The following is an 11,899-nucleotide window of genomic DNA, read 5'->3' as shown; positions in this document are numbered from 1 at the left end:
CCCAAACCATGCCATCTTAAACCCTTCTTATATTGTCATTAAAAACCAAACTGGGGTCTATGACAATTCACCATGCCCAATTTGGTGCAGGACAACTCGTCACAGCCATCTCGCTGCAGGACAACTCACTACAGGACAAGAGTTACCCTAATATCAAAGAAATGGTGGAATAGAATCATTAAAGAAAGGATGCAAAAGGAGGACAGAATGAAATGTGAATGGCACAAATTAAAATTATTATTTATTTTAAATAATTAAATAGAATTGTTAAATTGTCCCACAACGAGTTGTCTCCCATGAGTTGCCCGTGTCCTGCACCTAGTTGCCCGGGGCGAGTTGGCCGCAGTGAATTTTCCACAAGTTGGCTGCAGCAAGTTGTCCCATTCCCACCAAACTGGCGGCCTAGTTATTAAAGGCTACAACTGTGGGGGCTTTAGTGGCGATCCATTGGCTGTAAAGGGATTGTGTCTAACAGGGAGAAGGGTTGACTTATCGGGATGGCATTCCCTAGATCTCCTCTATGAACCTGCAACTATTCTGTGTTTTCCCCGATGTGGGTGCTCAGAGCGTTATGCCTGCCACCGCCCCCAAGGACTCTGCACTGGGTAGTCGCCGCGTGGGATGCCTTGCAACAACTACGCGGAAAATCCAGCAGGAGGCCAACTGGGCCCGGGGCGGAGGTCAGAGCGGGGAAAGGAGGAGGGCTTCTCCGGCCGGCGGCGGGAGAGTTTAGGGTTAGGCACCTCCTGTGGCCAATCCCGCCAGCGTATGTGACTTGCTGCCTCCATCCAAAACTCCGCCGTTCGGCTCCTGGAACAACTTTGAACCGGGAAGGCGAGAGATTGACGGAGGGATCGGGCGGGGGGACGGAGCCTCCTCCCCCCCGCGGCATGGCGAATCCTCCTCCTCCTCCTCCTCCTCCTCCTCGCAACCTGGGACAGAGACCCTTTAAGAGGTGGGGGCAACGCCTGGAAGGCTTGGCTAGGGGGTGATTTAGGGAGCGGGCCGCTAGGAAAGCCGCCTTAAAAACGCCCTGAGGAGAGAAAACACCCTTTGGTCCGGGGGAGGGAAAGAAAGCCGAACCACCACCAAAGTCTCCCTCCAAACTTTTCGTATTTTGGCCCAGTGAATGAGATTTCCACCCCGGTCTCCCTTCTCCTCCGCGTCTCTACCCCCCACCCACCCACTCACCCACCCATCCGTGTCCCGGCCGTGAAGTAAAATAGGATGGTGGTGCACAACGCCGAGCTTCGCTTGGCGCTGATTTGCCTCCTCCTGCTGCTGGCTGGAGCGAAGCCGAGCCGGGATCCTGCTGCGGCCAGCTGCGAATTCCGCGGAAAAGTAAGTTCTCGCCCCGGGAGAAACGAAGTGCGGGCGGAATTTCCACCCAGCGCGGGATGGAAAAGGAACCCCACCTCCCGAGTTCGTCCGGCAAAGGTGGGGAGGGCGGCTTGGAAGGGGAGTTTGCCTCTGGGGAAAATTCGGGGGGGGAGGGGGGGCGCGCACACCTCCAGCTGTTTCTGCCTCTTTAAGGTCAAGGGAGCCTCCCGAGCTTTATCCGTCCGTGCAATTTTTTTTTTTTTTTCATGCAGGGCGTTTAAGCTTTCCACCAAAAGCTGGACTTTGGGGTTTGCGGGATGAAGATGGCAAAGTTGGTCGGGAGGTGTGTTTGTTAAAAGCCGGACCTACCTAAGTCCTGCGGGCAGAGAGGCGAGGCTTCCTCCCTTCAAACCGCAGTTGAGGGCAAATCGTGAGCGCCACCTTATTGTGCTTTATAAATCAATGAGAACAATGTAGCTACCTGTTATAGAGATGTCACCTTGGGACGTGGGTGGGTGGGTACCTGTCGGAAACGTTTTAGGAGTACTTTGGTTCAGGAAAGTGCACTAGGCAGTCAGCGGCTGGGCAGATCCGTGCTTACTCAGGGAATAAGTCCTCCCCTCCCTTCCCCCCACCCCCACCCGTGCAGGACTTTTGTCTAAACGAGAGAGTATCCGCATCCGTCTTGCTCCCCTTCAACTCCAGGTGTGTTGAGAGCGCAAGTTGGGTCCCCGAGTTGGGTTTCTCCCCCCCCCCCCGCAACTCCTCGGGATGCGTGTGAATGAATTTACTAAGCTGTAAACTGCAATTCCAGGTTCCCCCTGTGTAGGAGCTGAGTGGAAGGAAGGGGAAACCGCTTTTCCAGGCTCTGGGAGATTGGAGAGATAGCGCCGGTGGTGTTTTCTTCATAAGGGAGAGAGAGGGGGCGGGGTGTAAATTAGCCCTTGATGGGATTTAGAGTGCCTTTAATGAGATCCAGCCGGGAGAGGAGATAAGGTTCAGCGGAGGTGCCTGCCTGCTGTTTGTTTGGTTCGGCCTCTTTTGAGTTTTGTTTACTTTTGACACTCCTTCGCCAAAGCTCTGGATCCCCATCCCTCCTTCACACTGTCCGCACCTTACCAAGATGCGGGGGGGGGGGCTGGGGGGAGGGCGGGGAGGAGCTAAATCAGACAGATTCCTATATTATAAATGAACCTCAGCAGCTGCTCCTTCCTTCCTTCTATTTGTTTTTTTATCTCTTCTAAAAGAAATTTCTTAAATGGCTATGTTTAAATCTGTTAAAGACTGCTTTTCTTTCTCTTGCAAAAGTCTACCTGATGATTTTGGGGGGCATCTTAACTAGCTAAATAAAATGGTCACATTTTTCATAGAGACACCCCCCCCCCAACTCACCACCAACGAAAAGTTCTACAGAAGATTGCAAAGAGCAAGCTGATCTTTGGATGGCTTCTATAATCTTGTTCCCTGGAAATACTAATTTGCCCAAAAATATAACATACTAATTCGCCCAAAAATATAACATTGGAGTGAAATTATTTTTTAAACAAAACAGCCTGCATCCTAATCCTGGCTTGTCCATTGTGCTGTTGTACTCTGGGAAGTATGATGATGTACACCCAATGGCTTATCCCCAAATAATATAAGCTTGCAGCTATAGTTAGGAAATAAAAACTGTTGAAGTGGCCTTTTCTTCTTCATAGGAGGGAGTTGTTTGTCTAATATTAAAGCATGAGCAGTTTTACTCAAATTTTGTAATGTCTTTTTTTTCTTGTCATACAAATGGTCAAAAACTCTAGAACTCCAGGGCAGATTTGAACTAGAGTTGCAGGAAAAAGTAAATTCATGTGTATTTTTTGTATCAGGAAAATACCTACCAGGTCAGGCTATACACTAATATCAGGGGAGTCACACTTGTTTCTCAAAATAATTCTAAAAAGAATGGCTTTAAAATGTGTAGTGACCTCATTCACTTATGTTCCATCCAGTTTAAGAAGCAATTTATGTACAGAATTGTGGGCCTTGATAATAGCAATAAAGAATGAAATTGAAGAAATAGACTGCTAAAGAAATCCAAGCATTCAGTGAGAATGGGGCAAAAGTCCAGAAAGCAACTTTTCAAATGGTTTTAATCCTGAATACATTCCTTGAAAGCAAGTCAGTTTTAATTTAGTGTCATGCAGTGCACTGGGGAATCAGTCTGGTGGAGTGACATTAGAGTGGTATGTGGCAATGGCTGAGCAAGAATTAAAATATGCAGTTTATCAGCAGACTAAAACAATGTTTAAAAAAACCCAGCAAGAGTTAGTCAGAAATTAGTGTTATCTCATATAACTTTATTCAGAAGTAAATCCTGCTAAATTGAATGACCCATGGCATTTTAGCTATGCTTCTACTAAAATCAGCTGGTTTTATGCTAGTCCTAAATTATTCCTTTGCTCTTAATGGCATTTAGCTACCATTAAATCTGACTTGATTTTAGTTCAATTCCAAGTGATGCTGAAAATTTTGTTAGAAAACTATGGTACTATCCAAAATAACGAATGCTTCAGGGTGAGATTCACACAGTTCTTTCCTGATGATCTAATTGTGCAAGTTGGTATGTATGAGTAATTAAATTTCAGCTAATCTGATTCTAGTCTAGTCGGATTTTGGAAAACAGTGAATTGGCCCTAGAAACTAATTGACAGGCATGGCATTCAATGAAGCACTATCATAATATGATCATTGACACGGGCCTGCTCACAATCTGTTGCTGTGCTCTTTATCTCTTGGAGTTGCTGCCTATATAGAATGTTACAACAATCTGACTTGAAGATAACTAAACTATAAATGGCCATAGCAAGATCAGTGTTCTCCAGAAAACACATAATTGTTGCATCTAAGAATAATAAAGGAAAAATGGGACCCCTTGTAGGACTTCAAAGGCTGGTGGCTTTGAGGCACACAGATCTTTACAGTACATCTATTGAGACGTTTTGCCTCTCAGAAACAATTGGATCTATCAGAAAAGTTGCCTTCAAGTTACTTAGAAGAAAACCATGGCTGATAATATCAATACCAGCAGAGAAGTACTCCAGGGGTGGGTTCTACTTACCTTTACTACCGGTTCACAACGGGGCAGTGGGCAAGCACAGAAGCTTCTGTGCATGTGCAGAAGCATTTTGATGATGTCAGGGTCAGTGGGCAGAGCCTCCCGCTGGTTTTACTACCGGTTCTATAGAACCGGTACAAACCAGGGGCAACCCACCACTGAAGTACTCCCCGTCTTTATCTCCCAGTGTACCTAACCCTACCAGAATCATCAAAGCTCTCTGTAACTCTAAACCAAACTGAAAATCTGATTTTTAAAGGATCCAGATCACAGGTGGATAACACCTGGGCTGTTAATCATGTTTTTGTAGCCACTGATTAATTGCTGGTCCACATTCTCTGGGTGGTATGCTGTCTGAGAAACTGGGTGATAAATAGGTAAGTCTTGGTTTGAATCTTACATCTTCTGTCGTATCCCTAGCTGGCCTTAGGCAAGCCACATGGCAGCAACAGTAAAGAGACAGATGCTACTTCTGGATTTATTACATACAGCAGTAAAAGGTTAGCTGGCACTTGTGACAAAATATAGGGTGGGGGGAGGGATTTAGTTACTCTCTACATCCAAGGAATTGGGCACTGCCACATGCATCTCGAATGTTATGGTCCCCAGTGAGCCCAAAGGCTTATAATAAATTTCCAGGCATCATGTATTGGTCAGACTCAAAGCAGATGCTGGCTAATATCAATTGACAGATCTTTGCGATGCCAGTCTTTCAAATATAGGCATTTTTTTTTAAAAAAAGGGTTAGCTGCTCTTCATGTATTACTCCATCTGCCACTTACTTGGCTTCCAAAGTACCCCCACTAGCTCCAGTGATGGTTCTGTAATCTAGGGTGCATCTGAGGGAGAACATTGCATCCATCTCTTCGAAAGGGATGGAAGCTCCTGGAACCTGAATGGACAGAAGATACTGCAATGACAGAGGTGACATGTTATGGGAGAGTTTTGGACCTCTGGATCCTGATGAAGTAGATAAAGTTCCCTGCAATTTTAGCTCTACTACTTGTGATTTGTACCCCTGCTCCATCTGGGTAATCAAAGTGGTGAAGGAGAGCATCAGTAGTTTGATGCAGGCTGCACTCAATGCCTCTTTGAAGGAAGAGGAAATGTCAGAAGGTCTTAAAGATGGATTGGCTTGCCCAGATCTAGATCTAACAAAATTGGATAGTTTCCTTTTGGGGGAAGGTTATTGAGAAAGTGATGGGGCTAAAGCTACAGAAGCTATGAAGGATATCATAGTCCACATCTGGACTTTCAGCAGTTTAAGTTCATATTTGGACATGAAACAGAAACCAAACTAGTCACTTTCATAGTTGAAGGGGCCTAAATGGAGGTGCCATGGCCATCCTTGTCCTTCTAGAACAAGAGTGTCAAACTCACGTTGTCATGTCACATGACGTATTGGGACTTTTTCCTCCTTTGCTAAACCAGGCGTGGACATGGCCATCACGTGATGTATCCCACAGGTTGGGAGTTTGACAGCCCTGTTCTAGAACTTTCAGCAGTTTTTGATACAGTTGACTAAGATATCCTTTCTGAACCAACTGCAAAAGTCATGAGTTGGAGTCAAGCATTTTGCTAGTCCTTACCTGAGCAGACAGACCCAGAGGGTGGTTATGGTAGCAGGGGAGAACCCATGGCACTTTGTATGAAGTGTCTCACTATTCAGTCCTTCCTCCTTGCTGAAAGAGGTCATCCACCATTTCAGGGTGAAATGCTATCAATATGCAGATTGCATTCAGTTTCACATCTCCTCCACTAGACCCTGACTCCACTAGACTCCATTTTTACCCATGTGGGTAAAAATAACGATCCAAATCTTGAAGCTTTCATCTCTGATAGGGAAAAAACAGGATTAGACTCATCCTAAAGAAGACAGAGTGGCTGTTGATCGAGTTACTAACCGATTCCGGGGTTGCACCATTTCTGGTTCTTGATGGGATTGATCTTTTCTAAAAAGAGCCAACTTGTTGTCTGTGGTCCTGCTAAAGAGTAGATGAAGACTGTGGCCAGAAGGGTTTTGCAGAACTTTGACTGGTGCACCATCTGTGGCCTTACCTGGAACAGGATGAAGACAGTCACTTGTGCCTGTATTGTCTCTTTATTAGCTTATTGTAATTCACTCTGTGTGGTGCTGTCCTTGTAGACCACCCAGAATACAGCAGCATATGTGTTTGGTTGATAATCACAGTACTGCCACATTATACTGCTGTGTGAATGCAACTGAAGGTGCTGTTATAAGGCCCTGTATATGCCAGGGCCATCTTTTTTTAATAGTTTCTATCCAGACAACTACGAAGTGTCTACTAAGAGTTTCCACCTACTAGAAGTAATAGCATGAGTAGGCTAATGTTTATTGCTCTCTGTAATATCTCCCCTCCTCTGGAAATAGTTTGTCCCCTTAAGAATGGCTCCCTCTATCATGGCCATCCAGAAGCAGATATTCTTGTTATATACTGTAACAGCAGCATTTCCCATTAAACCAAAGTTTAGCCTTTTATCTTAAGATTTTTTTTCCAATTATTTTTATTCTGACATGTCTTCTATTTACTGTTCAGATTCTATAAGCTCCCTAAAATCTGGTTGGTTTTAGATGGTTAGATAAATTTCATCAATAAAAGATGCACATTTCTCACTCGTGGTGTTTGGCCGTGCAGTTGTCTGAATCCTTAAGCAAGAGAAATATCCGATTCTGTTTTGGTTAGCATCTTGATTGTGTCTTGTTTATTTCAAAGAAATTCAAAGCTAGACCTAGATTTGCTTTGGAAATATCTCAGCCCAAGTATGTTGGTAACTTGATTTTGTGGAAGACTTGAATATAGACCAAACTTTTTCCAGTTCTCTGAACCAACTTGTTAAGTAACTGAGTAGATGAGAAGTGAGAACTGAATAGGTGAAAAGGGAAAGAAAGCTATTTGGCAAAATGTTCCTTTTCCAAGAGTATAGGTGTTTCTCTATAGATATAATCGGAAGATAAGTTAATCCTTTTGTATGCCTGTTATTTGTATAATATCCAGAAAATATGTATAACCTTCAGAAAAATTGTCCAGACAGCTTGGTGGTTTTTTTGTGTGTGCCCTAGATTCTGTTATGCTATGCTAAAATTATGAAATTGGGAAAAGCTAATCGGTGTGTATTCAGATGGCAAATGAAAAGCCCGTGTCAACATCCTTATCTAGTAATTTTTTATGTTCTCTTGCCACCTTGTAGGATCTGATTGCCATCTCCCAAGCTGTTTTGTTCCATCTTCCCCATTGTGACTGCACCTATCAGTGCTGATCTGGAAGGGGTAAAGAGAAGTCTAGTAATCTGATCACTGTTGTTCTAAAAATCTACTATTGATATTGGGTCAAAGGTAGTTTGCTGCCCCAAAAGAATAGAGTAACCCTGTAGCCAAGAATGATTGACCATGTACTGCATTCTATTAAAAATGTCCAACTTTGGACCATTTGGACTTTTCATACTTGATCTGACTTGCACCATCTGGAATTAATAGTTATGGGACCACCATGTTCCCATGTTTGTTTGTTCATTTATTAAATTTCTACACCACCCATTTCAACTAAGTGCTTCTCGGTATCCTTGTACCCTTTTTGGTGATTGCTCTTCATGCTGATGCCTACATTAAAATTTTATCTGATTTTCACATTCTTTTAGATTGAAAGTAGGTGAGAAGGAAAGAAAGCTATCTGGCAAAATGTTCCTTTTCTAAGAGCCATTGGAGCCATTTTGGGGAAAGAGGCAACTTTACCGATAACCTCTTTAGCTTACACATTATCCTTAAGTACTAGTTGAGCTTCTAAAGTACCATGGCTATTAAACAAAATTCACAGTTGGAGGAGCTAGACATAAAATGTTTCATTTTTAAACCACTCTCAGCAGTTTCTGTTCCTGGTCCTTTATTTTTACCATTTGGAATGTTTGAGAACGGCAAAAGTTGTAGCTTGTAGAAAGTTGTACAAACAAAATTGAAGGTTGTACCTTCTTTATGCTTTTACATGCTAATTTATTTCTTGATCTATCCTATTTCCAAACATACAGTGATTTCTTTTATGCCATAGCTGTTATTTAAAACGACTAAGCTAGAACATATTTCATAATCCTGTTTTCTCACAAATATTCAAAAAAGGGCCATTTTTCAGACATTCACATCTCTAACCCTATCCAAGTTCTGTTACACTTGTGATTATTGTGTAGTGGGCTTCAATAGGCAAGAACCAGACCAGCATAGCTACAACAGCATTTATTGACTGAAAACTGGAACTGAGGAACAGCAGGCAAATGCCTGTAATTTATACTCTAGGCCCACAGGGCCTTAACCAATCATAGTACTTGAAAAAGCCCGCCCAAATATGAATGTATCAAGTTTCCCTCCAAAACAGTTGGAGTTAATAGTTAGGGTCATCTAAAAGTTAGTTTCACTTTATCAGGCCAGTTGGCTGAGAGCGTCGGCGTGGCCCATTTCCTTGCCCAGCTTGTGGACTAGCCAGTATGAGTGTACAGCCATTAAAATGGATCATCGTAGCATTCGTGGCGACAGGACCTGCAGTGTCTGTTGGTCAGCTGTGAAGAGACGAAGCAGAGGTTTGTGGTCTGTAAAGATGGTGAAGGTTCGTCTATATAAGAAGTCATGGAATTTCTTAATGCCAGCCACTATGGCGAGGGCTTCCTTGTCTATCTGGGCATAGTTCTTTTCAGCCGATGATAATGTTCTAGAATAGTATGCGATGGGGCCGCTCTACCATCTGGCATCCTGTGTCTTAGTACTGCCTCAATGCCATATGGTGAAGCGTCACAGGCTAGTGTTACTGATAGGGTTTCCTTGAAATGCGCTAGGATGGAGTTCGAGGATAGCAATGCTTTTACCGCCTTGAACGCTTTGCCTTGAGTGCTTGACTAGACCCAGGGTGCTTGTTTGTCCAGTAGGTGGTGTAGCGGTTCTGCCAGGGCAGCCTTATGCGGTAAGAAGGAGTGGTAAAAACTGAGCAAGCCCAGGAATGCTTGAAGCTCCCTCTTGTATTTTGGTGTGGGGGCTTGTTGAATTGCCTTTAGCTTTGCTTCAGATGGGTGGATTCGGCAGCATCAATGCGGAATCCCAGGAATTCTGTGGATTCCACGCCGATCTGGCACTTTTCCCTCTTTAGTTTTAGGCCTGCCTCACGGAAACGTTGGAGTACTGTGCGAAGGTGTTTTGCCAGGACTGCTGCTGATTCCCCTGCAATCAGGACATCATCAAAGTACGGGCAGACATCGGTAATGTTCTTCAGTGTTCATTCCATAATACTTTGGAACAATCCTAGTGCTACACTTAACCCAAACTGCAAGCGGCGCACTCAGAATGCACCTCTGTGTGACTATTGTTTGTGCTTCTGCGGTAGCGTCATCTACTGGTAGCTGCTAGGAACCCTATGCGGTTTTAATTGGATTGGAGTTACTGCTGGATCAAAGTTGAGTGAAATGGATGCCCCTTTGTATTGTCCCAGCTCAGCACTGAATAAGTCAACTTATTGTTGGCATACTGCTTCTAGATCGGCTATTTGGGTTCGATGAACGCCCGTTACCCTGATGCCAGGGCCTTGAACCAGTCCAGTCCTATGAGACAGGTGCATGGCCCCTCTACGACCACTATGGTGAGGGGACCCTCAAACTCTCTAAATTGTACCCTAATGGTAGCTTTGCCCCTTATGGTAACATGACAACTCTGGTAGTCTGTTAGCACTAAACTCGATGATTTGAGTGGGACTCGCTGTCTGCTACGTTTGCAAATGTGGTAGTAAGTCATGGACGATATAATGGACAGGGCTGATCCAGTATCAAGCTTCATGGAGCATGGAACCCCTTGAAGTTTTAGTTGGAATCTTATCTTTTCTTTGATGGGGCGTTGGGCCCGTGCGTTGGATGCTACACCTTCATGAGCAGTATATAACTCTGTTCTGTCCTGGGGGCCTTTTCCATTTGTGCTGCTGTGTCGCAGGTTTTGTTTCCCACAGACGACCTCTGCAAACTCTGGCAATGTGCCCTAGCTTTCCACAGGCATGGCATACAGCTGTGCGGAATCTGCGCTCTGCTCTTTTATGTTGTCCCCCGCAGCTTGCGCAGCTCTGTGGGAGAGTTGCTTGCTCTGTGGAGCATGGCCATCTGGGTGGCTCTCTTTGCAAGTGATCAATTTTGTCGCTCTCACTGACCTCCCCTGAGCTTTCTGTGGTCTCTTGGTGGATCGCTGGGGGGCTGGTGTGTGTTTTTGGTGGCCAGAGAGTCTTCATGGCTCCTCTGGCAGCCTCATCCGCCATGACTTCCTTCAACACATCTTGGAAAGTCAGTTTCTCCATGGCGAATAGGTGCTGCTCTAATTCACTACTATGCAGGCTGCAAATGAGACTGTCTCTGAGACAGTCTTCCAGATCAGGGAACTCACATTGGCACAAAGCTTGGCGAAGGGCTGCCACAAACTCTGCTGCAGATTCTCCAGATCTCTGTTCTCGTTGCTCAAATGCGTGGCGCTGGGTGATGACCGAGAGTCTAGGCTCAAAATGTTCCTTTAATTTTTTCTTGAGGTCTGCGTAGGCCACTGTCTCTATGCTTGCAGGTACTACCAAGTTTTCAGCTATATCAAACGTGGCTTGGTGATATCAAATGTGGCGAAGTGCGCAATCACCGAACTGGTTGTTAAACCGGCAGCATCCCACCACTGGGTGAGGACTAGTCTTGCCAGGGCTTTGTTGCCCAGCCTATTGCCCAGTGACTTCAGTCTCTTGGTTAGCAGCAGCTGTCTCCCGTGCAGCATCCCATCTTCATCGCCATTATTGTGTAGTGGGCTTCAGTAAGCAAGAACCAGACAAGTATAGCTACAACAGCATTTATTGATTGAAAACTGGAACTGAGGAACAGCAGGCAAATGCCTGTAACTTATACTCTAGGCCCACAGGTCCTTAACCAATCATAGTACTTGAAAAAGCCCACCCAAATATGAATGCATCACATTTCCCTCCAAAACTGTTGGAGTTAACAGTTAGGGTCATCGAAAGGTTAGTTTCACTTTAGCAGGGCTTAACACAACTATATATATTCAATACATAACAGTGATGTTCACATGTTAGCTTCCTATTTTTAGTATGGTAATGTCTGAAAACTTTAAAGGTCATTGTTACAATAATCCTAAAGAACTGAACACACTATAGCATATTATATACCTGGTAACTCATGAAAATTAAAACTTGTATTCAGTGTTTTGTATTCAGTGTTTTGTATTCAGTGTTTTGAGCATAGGTCCTTGAATTGTGCACAAACTCATCATTCATTCATTCATTCACATTCATTAATTGATGTAGCTTCCATAAATGGAGTGTGTGATTCTTGCTTTGCTTCTTAGCAGTCTCACCTTCTCTTTGCCAGATGGAGTCATATTTTATTACAGAAGCCAGACTGTCAAAAGAATATTAATTATCAGCAGGAAGAAGCAAGTTCCGTGCTGGCTCCAATCTCTTTTTT

General features: G+C 44.3%; 1 protein-coding gene across 2 annotated transcripts in view; it reads left to right on the top strand.

The window, feature by feature from the left end:
- Nucleotides 1-602: 602 nt before the first annotated feature.
- Nucleotides 603-11,899, top strand: part of TRABD2A (TraB domain containing 2A) — an 84,265-nt gene continuing 72,968 nt past the window's right edge. Inside the window, exon 1 of one of the 2 annotated variants that reach the window (XM_034410709.3) lies at nucleotides 603-1,341. In XM_034410709.3, coding sequence (XP_034266600.1) covers nucleotides 1,228-1,341 — 114 coding nt within the window. In that variant the 5' untranslated portion in view covers nucleotides 603-1,227. The remainder of the gene's footprint in view (nucleotides 1,342-11,899) is intronic. The other variant, XM_034410710.3, reaches the window with a different exon arrangement.

The sequence above is a fragment of the Pantherophis guttatus genome, chromosome 2 (assembly GCF_059756535.1).
Source record: "Pantherophis guttatus breed Tessera chromosome 2, ASM5975653v1, whole genome shotgun sequence".
NCBI lineage: Eukaryota > Metazoa > Chordata > Lepidosauria > Squamata > Colubridae > Pantherophis > Pantherophis guttatus.
Note: the sequence above shows the minus strand (reverse complement) of the source record. Positions and strands in the feature narration are given on the sequence as shown.